Source organism: Mesocricetus auratus, unplaced genomic scaffold (genome assembly GCF_017639785.1).
Source record: "Mesocricetus auratus isolate SY011 unplaced genomic scaffold, BCM_Maur_2.0 Super-Scaffold_100003, whole genome shotgun sequence".
Taxonomy (NCBI): Eukaryota; Metazoa; Chordata; class Mammalia; order Rodentia; family Cricetidae; genus Mesocricetus; species Mesocricetus auratus.
The window spans coordinates 54,371,433-54,390,090 of record NW_024429188.1 but is presented as its reverse complement, the minus strand read 5'-3'; the positions used below and the strand labels follow the sequence as shown (position 1 = coordinate 54,390,090).

Here is an 18,658-nt window from a genome sequence, read left to right as displayed (position 1 = left end):
TGATGCTGTGTATAGAGTGTGTGGCCTCGTACCATCACCTTTTCCTTCTCTGCTGTGTTGTGGGTTGAACTCACTTCTATGACTACAGCAGCCTGTGCAGGAAGTGTGTCCCTTCTTTTAAGGGACATTGCAAACATTCCCTGATGCCGAATTATTTCAAAATATTTTACTTTCAAAATGGGTCACATTAGCTTTTGGTCCATTCTGCCAAATGTGCAAGCTTCAAATGCTTGCTCAGCGGCTGAGGGGCACACCTTAGTATCGTCTCTGAAAAGTGATAAAAATCCATATAAAACAAATATTCAAAGTTTCCATAGGAATACAGGTAAGTGTGACCTGTCTCCTAGTCTTCCATACTGCATCTGGGCCAACCCCTACCCTTATGAAGGTATTCCAAACCTAGGAATAATTAAGTTAAATGGTCTCCCCAAATCCCTTAATTAAAGCTAAACTTGCAGGTAAGAGCTATAAGAATGACATCTACATATTGATACTAGCAGAAGCACAGACTGCTGGATGATGGTCCATCCCACTCTCCTGGGCACAAGACATGTCCAGAGTGCCAACATCCTGTTCCTTCACTTCTGGTGGGAAGCCATGGTTCTGGATCTGCTTCATGAGCTGCCACAGTTGCCTCGACATCACATAGTAGATAGAAGGCCTCGAACCCGTTGAAAGTAGGTGCAGCAGCAACAGTTTATATACCCATGTTCTCAAAGATCATCCATTCACTCACATGCAGTTCAGGCAGGTTAAAGAACTCCATGATGTGGTCAAGGCCATCACACGTTGGTTCCCAGATGCTGGATGAGTAATACTTCTCATCTGGCTTGGGTCTCTTTGGTGGCAGAGTTTTCACATGCGCATGATCATAAAGAATGCAGTTAAATGACCCATACACTCTGTCATTCACATAATACATAATACATTCTCACTAGACTCATCTTCATTGTCTGAGTTTGTCTGCTCCTTCCATACGATTATTTTGGCAATGATATTGACTGCCAGTATGAAAGCTGAGGTGCCATAGTATCTTCCTGGCTCCTTTATAACTCTCCAGAGTCTGGTGGGAAGTACTTGTCCATAATTGGGTTGCTAACACTGGTGATCTCTTCAAATTTAAACTTCCTATCCTTAGATCCAGGAAAGCCACCACCAATATCAAGCAGATACATGCTGAAACCAACTTCTGTCCCCATGTCAAAGTCACAGCAGGCATCCCACAGGGCCTGGGTTAAGGTCCCAGTCAAGGTCAGTACATTCACTCCCCACGTGGAAGCTGACTCTGATCACATCAATATTTAGCTCTTTTGTCGGTTCCAAGAGCAGCCTGCTGGTTCTGCGTGTGGCACCAAACTTAACACTGAAGCGACAAACTGCGTTGGAATCCTCAGTGGCAATTCTCAAAACCAACTTTGCTGTTGGATGTGTTCTGGCGACCTTCATCAACTCAATCTCACTGTCAAAACTCACCATCTGGACTCCATTATTGGCTGCATACTTGATCTGAGACACTTGTTTACAAGGATTTGCATAGCTGATTCTCTCAGGAGGCACCCGGAGCCCCTGCACCAACAGTATTTCAGTGCTGTTTGCACAGTCAAAACCCATCCCAATGGCGGCTAGGGTGCTGCTGCTGCTACGTTTAAGCTTTTAACCGTTTTAGGTGTTTCTTCAGAATGACTCCAAGGTCCGCGACATAAAAAGCATCCTTGCCATCAGAGGAATAGACTTCATTAATTTTTTTGGTCCAGAATGTCTTTGGCAGTAAAGCCTTCATCGAGGATAAGGCAGTCAAACTCTTCCTTATTGAGGCTGTTCGTGGCTCTCGGTGTGCCTACAAAAAATCTAGAGATGAGATTCAATTATTGTCAGCTTCTCCCAAGGCACACTATCCGGAAACTCTGAACTGTCTCCTTCGAGCAATGGAAGCATCCTTACAGCAAGCCCCAAGGAGATGTGGCCACCACCACCACCTCCGAATCCCGAGGAGCTCCAAGCCGCCAGCCTCTGCTGCCCCATCAGCCACCTCGTCTAGCCCTCAACAGACACAGGCCAGAGGTGGCACCGAGCCGCTGGCTGAGGGCGGGCAGACTGCGGTGGCTGCTGCAGGGACTGACAAAAACGGCTCTTTAATTTCACAAACAATTTACATCATCAAAACTTCCAGAACTTTTAGAATATGTTCCAGAGACAAAACCTAGAAGTCCACAGAGTATGATGAGATAAGATAAAGTGTAAAGACATAAGCAATTTATAAAAATAAAATTATAGCAAATAATTTCTCAATCTTAGATAAAGAAATGGACATACAAACACAAGAAAGATCTAGAAGTCCAACTATATATACCTCTCCACAACACACCATAGTTAAGGTATCAAAATATGAAGCATTGAAAAATAAACATGTAAGGGAAAATGTAATAAGAGTCAAAATATCAGGATAACAGCCTATAAACGTAAAGGCAGGTCTTACTGAAATCGTTTGTATAATGAGTTCTCATATACACTAACATTATCTACCATTAAATACAGGCAAGGGTGATAGGAAAGTATTTGCAGTTTGTATGAGGTGTGCTAATAGCCAAGAAGAGTTAAAAGTAAGAACGTGGGGTGGGGGGGAGAGGGGCAACTTTACTGCTGGCTGCATTGGATTAACTAGCCAAGACAGTGCAGGAAAGCTAGCTCAGGTAAAGTGATAAAAATTGCTAGTGTGCTGACCAGCCCAGCTACCGCCCAGGCCCAGGTCCAGGGCAATGGATTGGTCCACCTTGGCATTCACTGCTTCGTTGGAGCATGTGAAGGGGACAAACTTACAGCTCCAAAACTGCAGAATCTCCACAATACAGAACAACAAGACATCCCGGAGGAGCCCCAGTGAGGGACCAGCATCAGTGGTATAGCAGAAACCAGAGGCCTCGGCCAGACCAATGACTCATTGCAATGAACACTTGCAATGACATTCTTCGTGGTGTGTAAGTGTGTTTTCTTTCCTGGTTTTTCTTTTAAACTTTGTTTTGTTTTTGGGGGAAGGGTGCATGGGCAGAGGGCAGATGTAAGGAGATGGGGACAGGGAGATAACTGGGATTGGTATGCATGATGTGAAATCCACAAAGACTCAATAAAAGTTAAAAAATACAAAAAGAAAAAAAGAACCAGGATATGGGGATTGGGGGAGGCTTGAAGGGGGACGGGAGAGGAGGGGAGGGAGAGGGAGATGGGATTGACAAGTGAAGCAAACTTGTTTCTAATTTAAATTAAATTAAAAAATAAATTAAATAAAAAAGACTAAAAAGGCCCGGCGGTGGTGACGCACGCCTTTAATCCCAGCACTTGGGAGGCAGAGACAGGCGGGTCTCTGTGAGTTCGAGGCCAGCCTGGTCTACAGAGCTAGTTCCAGGACAGCCTCTAAAACAATACAGAGAAACCCTGTCTCGAAAAACCAAAAAAAAAAAAAGACCAAATAAAAAAAAATAAAAAAGAACCAGGATAGAAGGGAGGATTCGTTTACATAGCATTCGGCCTGACTGGAACTTGGAAGGAAAAAGTTATTTGACAAAAACACTAAGGATCTCATTTTAACCACCTATCTGAGAAAAAAATCTATCACATGAAAGTTCTATGGCATGATTAATGGTGTTTGGGATTGAATCTGGGGCCTTGTGCATGCTAACCAAGCAGTCCGCTAATGAACTACACCAGGAGCCTGTGAATTAACAGTGAGACACTGTATACTCTGCAAAAAAAAGTGTAGCTTGGTTATTATCAGTAAATATGTAAAATAGTTACTAACAGTAATGTTTCTAACTCTGGAGGGGATAAAAACCTGTCCTGATGATCCTTGTGTTGTGGCCTTAGAACCCATGAATGCTTGTCTAGTATCTGACCTTCAAGCGGACACTTTTAAATTCCTAGTTTAAAAGGTTATATTACATGTGTAGATGGAAGCAATGGTTGACTAAGTAATTTTGTGCGGAGATAACCGCCTGATGCTGAGCATGGTGTCTTCTCTAGCCCCATTCTTTATTATGGACATCCTGGTTGAGGGATGGAAGGCAGAAATATTCTATCAAGTAATACCACATACTGAAGCTGGTATAGCCCAGTTTCTATTCTGGGGGCTCTTATTATTATTCATGTCATCAAGTCCATGGGTTTTTTTGGTAGTTTCAGTATCAGAGGGAGGAGGGTATCATCCATTGACAAGTTACTAAAGACAGTGAAGGCACCCTGTCGTGCGGGTGGCATATTATTAGTAGACCGTGGTTTTCTTCCACTGTTGTAAGGATACCTCATAAGCAATCCCAGATAGTAGGGTGCTTTTCTATGGCCCAAAGCATAATGGTCAGTGATGGGGGATGTCTTTCTGTATATATGGTTCTCTTATCGGTTGATGAATGAAACACTGGCCAGTAGCCAGGCGAAAAGTATAGGTGAGGCTACCAGATGAGGAGAATTCTGGGGAGAGGAAGGCAGAGAGGAGCCGCCAGAGAGATGCCGTGTAGCTGCTGAGGAAGAAAGGGCACTGGGCATCACTGATAAGCCCATGTGCAAACACATAGATTAATAGATATGGGTTACTAATTAAGAGATAGCTAGACAATAAGAAGCCTGAGCCATCAGCCAAACAGTTTGTAATTAATATTATTTTCTCTTTGGGGCTGAACATCTGTGGGACTAGGTGGGACAGAAATTCTGTCTACAGGTCAACTGTATATGGAGTGTTCTGTGCTCAAGTTCTGCATGAGTCTCTGCTGCTGAGAGGGCTGGATAAGCAGCCAGTCACTTTTTGAATGTTGGGTGGCATGATATCAAGAGGGAGCTTTGAAGCAAATAGTGATTATTAGGTGTGGTGGAGAGACTTTGGGATACAAGATTATCAAAGACATTACTGTCAAGTTTTACCTTCCAGCACTATTTACAATGACCACTGATCCCTTTTTTAAAAATTAGTAAACTGTTGGGCAATGGTGGCACGTGTCTTTAATCCCAGCACTCAGGTGGCAGAGGCCGGTGAATCTTTGTGAGTTTGAGGCCATCCTAGTCTGCAGAGCAAGTTCCAGGACATCCAGAGCTATACAGAAAAACCCTGTTTGGAAAACAAAACAAAAATAAATAAACTGTAAATGAATATGTTGGCTTCAAAACCTAGAAGTTCCTGAAAGATGTTACATTTGAATTTACTTGGTGAGTGTGTCAGATAAACCTCTTGAGAAGATGTCATTAATGGAATGTGCTACCTGCATTCCCTTAGAAAAGTAAGATTTTGTTCAAACCGTATGTGCATACATTTTGTGCTGTAACACGGCTGCTGTACCTCATAGATGGGCTGAAAAGCTGTGAGGGTACCCACAAATTTTGTGAGTTGATGCAGTTATAGAAACTTATAATTGTAATGTGTTGTAGAGGCTTAAATGCCAATCAGTACCAAAATTATTTTGTTACATACTTTTTAGTTATACATTTTGTTTATTATGAGGTTAGAAAGCATGGTATCTGGCATTAAACTCTTGGGTTCATCCGGGCGTTGGTGGTGCACACCTTTAATCCCAGCACTCAGGAGGCAGAGGCAGGTAGATCTCTGTGAGTTCGAGGCCAGCCTGGTCTACAGAGCAAGTTCCAGGACAGCTTCTAAAACAATACAAAGAAACCCTGTCTCGAAAAACCAAAAAGCCAAAAGAAAAAAAAACTTCCTGGGTTCAAATGATTGAACTTCAGGCACCCGAATAGCTGGTCATATAGACAGGCGTGACCAAACCTGGCTTAGTATGTAAATTAGTGTGCAGATTTTGAGTTTTCCATGGCATCTAATATGGAAAGTAACTTTTACTTAGTTACATATCACAAAACATACACTTTCCTTAATATATTTAAATATTATAGATATGTGATTTCTTTTATGTATAAATTACTAAGTAACCTAGGGTTCAGATTGTTTTTCCTAGACCTGGTGTTTGAAACTAAAATTCAGCCCCCTTTCCATTTTGTGAATTTGTAGCCACCTGAAGCAGCAGTGGGGTGGTAGTCAGGTTCAGCAGCTACCATGTCCAGTGTCCTACTAAACCTCACCTTGGCCTGGACTGGCACCATTAGAGCAAAGAGGGCAACATCATTTGTAAGAACTCGGAGCACTCTGCTGGCCCAGCATTGTTTGACAGGCATTTTTCATTTCTGTAGCTTGCTTATCTCCTCAGCGGTCACCTCAGTGAGTGTGTCAGGGGAATGATCTTGGAAGAATTCACCATTAATGTAGTGCCATAGCTGTATCGCTGGAGAAAAGCAGACGTCCTCAAGATCATATATTAAATGATCATATCTGATGATAAGCCTTTAGGCCATACATTATGGACATCCTAGAAAAGGTAGGCTGTCTATTTGGAAGGTTAACAAGCTGCAACAGGAAAACTGTTGAAGAAGGCACTGGACAGACCACATTAGGCAAACTTGTAATAGAATCACTAATGCCAGTGATATTGGATAGTGGGAACACACTCTTCCATGTATGTCAGCAGTTGTAAGAGGTATGATTGGCTGTATTTATTATAGGTAGGCCTGTGTATAGATGGACAACTAGTGAGGATAATCACCCTTACTCCCCTTGCTCAACAGGCTTTTATTAGTTTTAAACTAATAAACTAATGAAATATGGTTTCATTTATAATGAGCCATGCTAACAGTTTTAACTTAAGGACCCTATTTTATTAAGATAGCTTGTAAGTGACAAAGTCACAATATTTTTCACTTTATTAGAGCACCTTTATGTTTGAGAGAACACTTCACAGGAATGTATACTACGACAGTGCACTTTACTCAAGACATGCAGGCGTATGCATTCTCTCTGTATTACATTTAGTTGCCGCAAATATTAGAGGCAGCACAAGCTTTAAATTTGGCTCAGGTCACCGGGCATTGGTGGTACATGCCTTTAATCCTAGCACTCGGGAGGAAGAGGCAGGCAGATCTCTGTGAGTTCGAGGCCAGCCTGGTCTACAGAGTGAGTGCCAAGGTAGGCTCTAAAGCGACAGAGAAACCTTGTCTTGAAAAACCAAAAAAAAATTTTTTTTGTTTTGCTCAGGTGTAACCATAATTTGAGCCTCAAGAAAACTGACCTCATGGATGGTACAGCTGAATAATGGTTAACATTAAGCTATAATGTATATTGTACATTTAGAAAACACAATTGGTGCTTTTTAAAATTTTTATGTTCCACCAAATTATTACTTTAGAATTTAATAAATTCATAATAGGTTATAAACTTCCAATTGAATCCAAGCATATAAATTCTTGAAAATTTACTTCTGTATTATGGATATGAGGATAATTTATCATGTTTATATTAGAATGTTATAAGTCTATAATATTGGCTTTCCATTTGTCTTTTTTAGTGCTTTATTATAAACAAGGTGTAGTGAAACCTCTGAACTAGAGCATTCTGTGAGTAGAAACAGAGTTTACTGGGAGAAAAACTGCGGCTGGCTACCTCATGAGATCAGAGAGCACAGAAGCTCAGAGTAAGAGCAAACAGACTTGACATGATGGCCAGTGGGGTGGGAATCTTTGAGCTGACATGGGCTCTTTGGGTTAGTTAGGAACTATGTGTCTTTTGCTTGTGGCAGTTCACTGTTGGGGCAGAGAAGGGTGGCATTCCTGACCAAACATATACCCACATCACTAGATTTCTGAGGAATGGTGAGCTTAGGTTTCTGTTTACCTGACAAGAATCTGGCCTGGATTGGGCCTGTCACCTTAAGACATTCTCAAGAACACTGCCAAATTTTGGGGACTTTTGTGACCCAACACTGATAAATTGGCAAGTAGTCTGGAGGAACACTATGTTCCCTACATGTGATATTTACTCAGTAATTAAAGTTCAAAATGCATCATTTTTGCCCTTGGGCACGAGGCCACTACAGCAGCGGGATTTTTTCCTTTGCCATTATTTCCTTTAGGTTCACAGGTGTTATAAGTTGTCTGTGTGTCTCCCATCCCCCACTCCGGACTTTCACCCTCAAAGTTGCAGGATTTCCTTGATCTTCCTGGTTCCTAAGAGAAAAAGCAGGACAGGAAGTGATTTGGTTCCTGTAGGCCAGAGCCTTCCTGTGATCCTTCATCCCAAAGCACAGAACTCAAAAAACAGAATTGCCTTCTCCATTCTTTTAAGGCAAAATCTCTAGAGTAGCTTCTGCACCTAGGTGACTTTAAAGAATATTTCCTGTCTTGGGATGCTCACCCAACAACTTCCTAGGGTTTCCGGGGACTCCTCCGGTGGCTGGCGGCCTCCATTTATGGGTCCCATGGTATCCAATGCTAGGCAGCCACTGCCTTCTCCACAGGGACCCAGTGGCTGTCCTCTGGTTTAGATCAAGCTGACCCTAAAGCAAGGAGGTCAGGGTCCTTGTGCAAGGTCCCCAGAGCTCCTGAGCATCCTTCAGAGCACAGGGGAACTAGCCAGGCCTTTTCCACTCCGTACCTCAGGCTCCCGGGGCAGAGCTGAGGGTGACATACTTCTGCCTTTTAATTGGAAGCACTAAGCCTTTTGTCATTTTGCCCTCAAAGCCATAGGGGGATAGGTGAGAACATGAAGAGACAAGGGGCAAGAGAAGGCAGTGCCACTGTGGCCGGTGACGAGTATTTCCCTAGCGAATGGGACACTCCTATTTTGCCAGGCTGAAAATTCCAGCCTCATGGACTGCCTCACCAAGTTAGTGGGTGGTCAGGATGTGAGTCTCTCTCTTGCAGTCTGCTAGTCCTTACACCTGCCCAGTATCTACCTGACTCTAACTGGAGCCTGCCCTTTCCCCTCTGCATCTCTGGAGCAAGCTGGTGGAGCGCAGACGGAGCCTTGAGAGTGGACTCAATTCAACTCTACTAGTAGCTCGGTTCAGAATGACCAATAGTACCATCTGGACACCGTCACTGGGATATGAACACTGGAAATAGGCCTGCCTTGTTAGAGCTCCAGAGTATTTGGCTGTAGAAGATAGCACGTGACACTTGTCTGACCTCTGGTTTATTTATTGCTTGCCTGACCTCTGGCTTATTTATTTATTTATTTATTTATTTATTTATTTATTTTTACCAAGCAAGGCTTCACCAGTCAGTCATGACACGGGAGAGGAAGTGCAAAAGAGCAAAACAAAAACGCAGAGACGTTTATGTGAAACAACAGAATCATTTACCTCAAGTCATAAAGAAAAAACAGCAACGCACGCATGATCAACTGCTCGACCAGTGGGCAGGGACAAAATAGCAAAAACTACAGAAGTAAATAGGCACCAACTATTTCACACTGTGACTGAGAGGCCCTTCCTATGGCTTATGTGCACAGGGGATGCCAGGGATGGAGGTCTTCAGGTTAGCACAATAAGCTTGTGAGCTGTCCCATGGGGAGGTATTGTTGCATACAGCAGCTATCTGGATGGGTTGATTACACTGAAAACCTGGAAGGAGACAGAAAGGTAAAAATTGTATAAGGTCACTAATGCCTGAGAAAGGCCAATTTACATTTAAAATAGAAACTCCAACAGCATGCAATTGTAATAATAATTCACTGCGATTCACCCATCACTCAGCATCACTTATTAATATAAGACTACCAAGTTATTCAGCCTTCTATTATTGCAGCAAATAAGGGAAATAATTAACAGTGTCCATTTTGGCTCACTGTTTCAGAGGTTCAAACCCATGGCTGGTTGGTCCATGATGTGGGCCTGTGGTGAGGCGACAATGTAGCATGGAGTGTTCATAGCCAGAAGAGTAAGAGGCACAATTTCCTTGTAAGCACATGCTCCAAATGACTAGAACTTCCTGAAGGGCAGGCCCAATATAGGGTGTGCCTATGTAGTTGAAGATAATGGTCACCCTCATTTTCTTTCCTCTTTCTAAAGTGCTGAGAACATAGGTGTGTACCACTATGCCAAGCTACTTCACAAATTCTTTACAATTGCCATTCCTACTCAAATCTTAAAATTTTGTATGAAACAGATCCTGCAAATATCTTTTTAAAAGCACCAGGATGTTAATTTGGGGCAAAATACTGTAAATTTGAAGCCTCATTCTGACAGTGAACTTTCAAAAATTCTTATTTTTAACCAAGTGAAAACAGAAAATTCGGCTTTACATATTCAATCAACGAAACTGATTTTCTGAAGAAACACCAAGTAAATATTGTGCCATTTCCCAGACTCACCTGAACTTTTCTATTTCAGAAGTGGTGTCTTTTACAAGGTACCAACCACCATTGATAACAACTATAGTGTGTAAAAGTCACAAAGAAGCACCTTGTATTTTAAGACATGTTAAAATGTCCTACTATATCGAAAGTTAGTAAAACAATTCATACCTTTTGGAACTGAGTAGCATTGCTTCAGAAATGTTGCTAGTTGTAAAAATGCAAAGTTCGAAATATGATGAGAACATAAAGATGTAGCCAATAATTTTGGCCTTTGACATCGAATTTATTCTGTAATCCAACTGGCTTTGAATGTCCATGTCCAAAGCGAACTTCGTTTTCCAAAAGGAAAACCACCTGATACCATTCCACAGAGGAAAAGGCCAATAACCAACTTGAATGAGAAGTTACTTAACCTTCTAATATTGCAGCAAACAAGTGAAATAATTAACTTAAGAATGTCCATTTTGGCTCACTGTTTCAGAAGTTTAAACCCATGGCTGGTTTGTTCCTGATTTGGGCCTGTGTTGAGATAAAAATGTGGCATGGATTGTTCAACTCATACCCGGTTCAACAGAGGAGAAAATCATAAGCAACTTTTCTCAAAGACAGTAAGCAAAAACAACATTGAGGTGTTCAGAACCATAGATAATTTTAAAATTTGACATTTGGTTCTTTCCCAAGCTCTGAGTGTTTTTTATATTCTGTAGCGAAACATTCCATTGTTCCAAGCTGTACCTATAATATAGTGCTATAATATACTGATAGGGTACCTGGTGCAGGAAATAGTACCAATTCTAATGATTCAATGTTTTGGAGAACTCTTCAGTAAGATGCACTTTTGCAGAGGCCTTCTTACTTTCTGTCCCTTCATGCTACCCTTAGCAAGTCACGTTCAGAGGACGAAGCACGATACTGTAATAAAGGGCCAGCAGCCCATCCTGCAGCCCGGCCTCCCCAACTGCACACTGCACTTCCTGTAGAGTTTGAAAGTTCTCCAGCAACTGACCACCACAAATGATGTCTACCCGATAAGCTGCAGCAAGCTCCAGTTTTCTTTTGAGAAACTTTTCTAGATGTCCAATGGTTGCATTTCCTGAGACTCGCACAAACTTCCTTTTCAGTTGCTTAAAATGTTCAATGTCTGCATTAGTGGCCATAGACTCCAGTACTAAAGACATATTAGGTTCAATTGAACTGAGACACTATTCTACAACTTCCTTAGTGTTTCCTTCGCCTGAAGTGTCGGGCTGTGGAACATCAGCAGGTTTTGGTGTTTCTGAACAATTTTCTTTGGAGAATTCTTGTCTTTGCTTTTTTTCTTTTTCCTCTAGGCCTGCCACCAATTTGTACACTATGTTTTGCAAGTGAGGATCCAACCTCAGTTTGTTATGAGGTTTGGCCTCGTGCACCACAATGTTGCATTTCGGACATCTGTTGCTATGTTCAAAATGTTTTATGATGCAGCTTTTACAGAAGGAATGAAGACATTCTGTAATGGTTGCTGCATCTATTAAGTAGCCTTTGCAAATAAAACAGGAGATGTACGGAGTCAGCTGCGAGAGAGGAACAAGGCACTCTTCCTGGTCAGGCTCTTCCACTGCAGCCTTCTTTTCCTCAGTAGGAGACTGGGATGCCAGGCATTTCTGAGTCCCCACCACTCCGCTGGTGGATTGGTCCGCCCTGCCAGCTGGAGCTGCTGTGGTGATTGCAGAAGGCAAGTTCGGGCTTGCAGACCACCCGGCCTCCTCTGCTCCTTCTGGTTTGGCAGCATCCAAGCTGGCCTCTTGGACCTCTGGGCTACTCTCCTCGGCTGACCTGGCAGGAGAAAAACTAGGCAAGGGCATGGCCAAATTTTGGTGTAAGGCAGAGAAGAAAAGTGAGGTGGGGGCGTCAGATGGTTCGAGATGCAGAGGCAATTAGTTTGAGACCTTGGAGTGAGACCTGAAGGGTCCAGGGGAGACGAGGCAAGGCCAGATCTTGAACTGAGACCACTGGCAAAATCCTGGGTAGAGACGAGGTAAAACCAGGAAGCGAGGCAAAATCTGGAGACGAGATGAGGTGAGGTTACAACTGGAGATGAGACAGGCGAGGTGAGATCTGGAGTCAGGCCAGATGAAACCCAGAGTCAGGTGAGATGAGACCCAGAAATCAGGTGAGATGATACCTGGAATCAGGTGAGATGAGACCCGGAGTCAGGCGAGTTGAGATTCGGAGCCGGGCAAGATGAGACCCAGGAATCAGGCGAGATGAGACCCAGGAATCAGGCGAGATGAGACCCCTGGAATCATCCAAGATGAGAACCTGGAATCCGGCGAGATGAGATCCAGAGTCCGGTCCGGTCAGATGAGACCCAGAGTCAGGTGAGGCGAGACCAAGAGTCAGGCGAGATGAGACCGAGACTCAGGCGAGATGAGACCGAGACTCAGGCGAGATGTGACTGAGTGTCAGGCGAGACGAGAACTGGAATCAGGCGAGACGACCAGGGTGTTGAGGCAGCGAAACTGAACCCCGAGATCAGGAAGTAAGGAGAGATCAGGAAGCAACATGAGACGGGGAGGTGCTTAGAGGCTCGAGGTGGCACGAGGGGGCGAGACCAGGAAGTTCGGCAGACTAGAAGGTGGGACTGGATCCCGAGAAAAAAAAACCCAGGGAAGGCTGGATCAGGAAGCCAGGTGCCACCACAAGGTACAGTCAGAGTCATCAGACAAGGAGGGACCCCGAGGTAACTAAGAGGCCAGCAGTTTGAAGTGAGATGAGGGTAGGTGAGACCACAAGGCTTGAGGGTGCTGAGCACAAAGAGAAGCCAGGTACACACACAATAGGAGGGGGAAGTAGCGGTAAGCAAAGAGTTCCACCAGCAAGAGTCGATGGTGGGCTAAAGTCGAGCCGGGGGCGAGGGGGGGCGGTGGGGGGACGACATCAGGCCGCTAGCTAGCTGAATCGATGTGGGGGATCCGCTGGGGTGGCTGAGAACCGGTTCATCGAGAGCTTTCGGGAATTTCAGAGCTAAACCGGTGGCGGCGGCAGATTATGTCTTTAATCCCAGCATTTGGGAGGCAGAGGCAGGCAGATCTCTGAGTTGGAAGCCAGTCTGGGAGCCTGCAGCCGGCTCTAAAGGAAACTCACCTAATTTTCCTTTTCAAAGTTTTCATACTCAGCAGTAGCCTTTAAAAACAACTAATTCTGTTGTGGTCTAACAAAATGTTTTTTTCTAGTGTAACAGGCACGTTGCATTTATTTAATGTGTATATACATAAGGGTACAAGCAGATGTGTACCACTGTGGAGGTCAGAGGAAAACTTGAGACTTGGTTCTTTCCTACCTTGTGAGTCAAGGAGAGAGAACTCATAACTTCTAGGCAATCTTGCTAGTAGCGTGATAAACATTGTTTGCCTCGAGCATTGAGCAAGATCCCATATGATGTTACATTAGGAATAATAGATTTCTGTTTGAGCACTAAATGTGTCTTCCTATAGCAAATTGTATACAACCAAAATTATTTGTTAGAAAATATGAAATTTCTTTTTTTGAAATATACATTGAGTCCATTGAGGCAGGTTGGAAATCCAATTGCTATTTAACCTTCCCTCCCCCCTTCCCCCTACCTCTCTCTCCCTTCTCCTTTTCTTCTCTCCCTCCTGTATCCTCTTCTTCCCTCCCCTGCCCTATGACCTTCTCTCTCCTTCCCTCCCTCCCCTTGCCTCTGTTGTTAGTTGTTGTATGATTATTATGTGTAATTTGTTTTATATATAAACAAACAAATACATATATATATATATATATATATATACTAGAAATTGAATTAGGGTCTTGTCTATGTTTAGCAAGTCCTCAATTACTGAACTATATACTCATTTATACTTGTTACTTTAAGATACCTAACAGGGCAGTTAAAATTTCTGAATGAAGTGACAGATATCTTGAGTGGGCAAAATGGGGTGTAATGTAGGCAAGACAAGATAAAATGTTCCCTCATTCTTTTATATTAAGCATTCTGCCTCTGAGTTCCAAGGTGTGATTGTAATAGGAACCCTGAGGCTTAGAATTTTTTGGAAGATTCTAGGCTGGGAATGTGACTAGACACCAGCCCACAGGAGCCTTGGCACTAGTGGAATAGCTCATCTTCCAGGAGACTTACTAACAATTCTAATAGTCTCAGGGTCCTGATGCGTCTATGTAATGCATGCATCCTTTCTTTCATCTTTTCTTTTTCTCTTTCTTTTTTTTTTGTTTTATGAGACAGGGTTTCTCTGTATTGTTTTGGAGGCTGTCGGACCAGCCCAGCCTCGAACTCACAGAGATCCACCTGCCTCTGCCTCCCGAGGGCTGGGATTAAAGGTGTGCGCCACCACTGCCCGGCTCTTTCATCTTTTCTATAAATTATAATGCCTTTATGGGTAAGAGGAAAAACAACTGAGGATTTCTCTCTTCTGAGTTCTAGGAGAACTGTAAACAAATGAATTTCCTTCTACTGATTTGTCTTTACTTTTTGGTAGAGTTGTGAACGATGAACCTTGGTCTGCTGAAATGCGATCTCCTGTTCCCTACTGGATGTGAGATAGAACTGAACACAGCCAAGGTAACTGAGAGCTCAGGATTATACCTACAGCACCTGCAGAAAGGGGCCTTGCTTAGTCTTGTAGAAACCTCTCACTGACTTTTGCTGGCTACACACAAGGGGCTCTGGAGTGTACTTTCCTCCTCCTAGTCAACAGGAGAAGCCCGGCTGGATAGGAAAGCAACAATAATAGTTGTCTCAACACTTGTAAGTACTGCCCTGTCCACTGAACAGGCTCACTCATCAGACCTGTTCTAGAATACTTAAATTACACCTCACTATTTGGAAGAATTTCTTTTGAAACTTTGTCAGGAGGGGACTCTGTAGTCAGATTACACCAGCACTTGTGGAAAAGTCAGCTTTCAAGTTGTGAATTTAGGATGGAAATCCACAGCAACATGCAGTAAAAGCAAAACAACAAAGCAACATTAACTGCCACAATACAAGTCTATAGCGGCAGTGAAATGATGCTTACCAGGAGAAAGGGCTTTGATACCATTGATTTGGGCCTTGAGATGAGAGGGAGAGCATTAAAGAGGAGAGTCTCTCTCTCTCTCTCTCTCTCTCTCTGTGTGTGTGTGTGTGTGTGTGTGTGTGTGTGTGTGCGTGCGCGCATGCACACTCACATATAAAACAGGGCACTGGGCATAACACGGCCCTAAAAGGAAAGAACCTTCCCTTTGAAGAGGAATCTCATTTTGAGGGATCACTTAAAGTATCCCTCTGGTGCCTGCTGGTGCGTTTGTAGCATTGTTAAGCAGAAACATTTTGATGTGTTGTCCTAAAAAGAGGCCAAACCACCCTTCTTCCTATTCCAGTTTTTCTACACTTGAGGTCCTACTGATCTTTAATCATGATTACAAGCAATCAGGAGACAATTGCCATTCAAAAGACTTTTTGTTATAGTCATAGATGTTATGAAGACAGACTGAGATCAAAAGAGGGGGCCGTGTGGTTGATCATAAGGAAAAGAAGAGGGAGAATGTGGCAAGAACTTTAATAGGGGTCTCTGAGGGAAGCATTTATCTTGTGACTTTTTGATGATAGCATTCTTACTAGAATGAGAAGGACTTGATTTGCATTTTTCTGATGGTTAACGATGTTGAGATCTTTTCTGCAGCCCTGTTACCCATTTGCATGTCTTTTCTTGAGAATGTCTACTTAGGTCTTTTACTGACTTCTCGATTGGGTATTCTGGGTTAATCGTCGACTGGGATAACATTTTAAAAGAAAACATCTTACTCTATAGCCCAGAGTGTTTTGGAACTCCATATATAGACCAGCCAGGTTTCAAAATTTTGGCAGTCCTCCTGCCTGAGCGTCCTGAGTGCTAGGAGCTACAGAGGTGAACCATTGTACTTAGTTTACTGTGCTGGCTAGTCTTTTGTCAACTTGATATGAGCTAGAGTTATCTGAAAGGAGAGCAGACTGCTTCCATAAGGTTCAGCTGTAAAACTTTTTCTTGATTGATGAGGGAGGGTCCAGCCCACTGTAGGTGGTACCATCCCTGGGCTGTTGGTCCTGGGTTCTATGGGAAAGCAAGCTGAGCAAGCCATGGAAGAAGCCAGTAAGCAGTTCCCTCCATTTCCTCTGCATCAGCTCCTGTCTCCAGGTTCCTGCCCTGTTTGAGTTCCTGCCCTGACTTCCTTCAATAATTAACCATGGTGTGCAAGTGGACGCCAAATAATCCCTTTTCTCCTCAATTTAATTTTTGGTCGTGGTTTTTCGTCACAATAATAGAAACCCCAACTAAGTCACTTTCCATTCTTAATTTTGTTCATTTTCTTGAGCTTTAGGATATTTGTGTATCCTGAATTTCACGCTTGTCAGATACACAGTTTACAAATATTTTCTCCCTTCTTTAGGTGGTCTCTTCTGGTGGTTGTTTCTTTGTGGTATAGAATATTTTTGGCTTGATATAATCCATACTTGTCTATTTTTATTGTTTGCTGTGTATTTGGTTCTTGCTTAAAAACACCCATATCCATTTTAATATTTTAAACTTTGTCCCTGTGTATTCTTCTGCTACTTCTGTCATTCCAGGCCTCATATTTAAATGTGTTTAATCAGTTTAAATTTCATTTCTGTAAGTGACAAAAGAAGTCCAGTTATATTACTCTGTTGTAAAAGACTATTTCTTCTCCAATGTATATTTTTGCTTCTTGTTTCCCTTTTCTGTTTTCTTTTCTTTCTTCCTTTTTTGTTTCTGTTTACTTGTTTGTTTTGCAATATGGGGATTGGACTAAAGGCTACATGCATGTGAGTCAAGAACTTACCAATGAAGTGTATCCTTAGTGCTAAATAAGAAAATAAAGAAAAAACTGACAGGTAAATGCCCTTCAAGAATGCATCCATAACAGGGCCTTAAGTGGAAAGAGAGGCTTCCCTTTAAAACATAAGAGGAGTAGCTTAAATTAAGAGTGACAGAGATAGGGAGAGAAAGAACGGTACCTTCATTAGAAGGATGGTGGGTGTGCTGGGGTCAGAGGAGCTTTCAGAGAAACAAATATCCTTTCAGGACTCTTCAGAGAATTTACCCAAAGAAAATGCCTGGATTTTTTTACAACTAAATCACGGTGTTTTTTTGTTTGTTTGTTTTTGTTTTGTGCACCGCATGATTTAGTCTGAGATAGTAGAAGTGACAAAGAACATGAAGAAACCAGGTACCATGAATTAAGTGCTGTTAGTAGCCAGATTACAGAATATCCTGTTAACTTTCTGTCCCAGGGACTGTGGACTGTGGTATCTGGCCTCTTTATAGTGACCAGCTTCTTACAAGTACCAGGCCCATGTTCTAACAGGAGATTAGGGGCTTGCTAATGTCGATGTAAGGATCACAGCTCTCCTTCAAAGGGGTAAAAGATAGTTTATTGTGGAGCCAAATATGAGTAAGCATGTCGCAGAAACACAGATTCCAGTTTCTCTGGATATCATGTTCTAATATGGCAGCAGTTTCATAAAGTTTTATAGTAGCAAAATAAAGTCATAAAAGATAAAGATGGGCCAAGATAAATTATTATTAGGCTCTGAACTTACAACATTTCAACCTCTCCACAATTATTGACCTTCTAATCAGTTAATCAGCCTTATAGAATCTTTGATGTAAGGTATGGTTTCTTTCCAGGGAAATTTCATTGCTCCTTACCCCACCCCTCTGAACATTCATCGCATTGTGTGCCTATGGGAGCAAGACAATACTTTGAGAAATTCCCATGTTTCTAGGAAGGCTAATTCCTGTGATCTAATGTAGATGAGGCTATGCAATAAGCAGGAAAGTCATCTGCAGAGGTGACTAAACACTAACCAAAACCAATTTTGGTGATCAAAAGGTTTTAGTTTATAAGTTATACTTCAGGATTGAGGGAAGCCAAGGCCAGAACTCAAGCAAGGCAGGAACCTGGAGGCAGGGACTGATGTACACACCGTGGGGGATTCTGCTTCCTGACTTTCTCCCTGGCTTACACCAGGCTACCTTTCTTTTACAAGCCACACCCACCCGCCCACAGTTAGCACAGCCCCCAGTGAGCTAGACCCTCTTACATCAATTAGAAATCAAGAGAATGCCACACAGACATGCTTACAGGCCAATCTGTTGGAGAAAATTCAAGAGAGGGTCTGTCTTCTAAGGTATATCCAGTTGACAGCCAAAGTTAGCGATCATACCAGTAAAGTCATTCAAGAAGAAACTTCTCAATCATAACATGAAAATCTATTAATCATTTTGATATGGATTTGATTTTTTAAAAAATCCTCTAAATTTGTGTAACACTTGCATGTAATATTTAATGTGAGTATTACATATTAGATTAATATAATTAAGAACACAGTCTAGGGCTGGAGATAAAACTCAGTGGTTAAGAACACTTAACCTCCCCTTCAGAGGACCCAGACTCAATTCCCAGAACCTACGAATGGCCTGTAACTAC

At 42.6% G+C, this 18,658-nt stretch overlaps 1 protein-coding gene and 1 pseudogene across 1 annotated transcript; both read right to left on the bottom strand.

Annotated features, from left to right (window-relative positions):
• Positions 1-480: 480 nt before the first annotated feature.
• LOC101834310 lies at positions 481-11,331 on the bottom strand (annotated as a pseudogene).
• Positions 11,267-12,018, bottom strand: LOC101830100 (polycomb group RING finger protein 6-like). Its single transcript, XM_040743845.1, has one exon. The coding sequence runs from the start codon at positions 12,016-12,018 to the stop codon at positions 11,377-11,379; it is 642 nt and encodes a 213-aa protein (XP_040599779.1). The 3' UTR covers positions 11,267-11,376.
• Between the last annotated feature and the right edge of the window lie 6,640 nt (positions 12,019-18,658).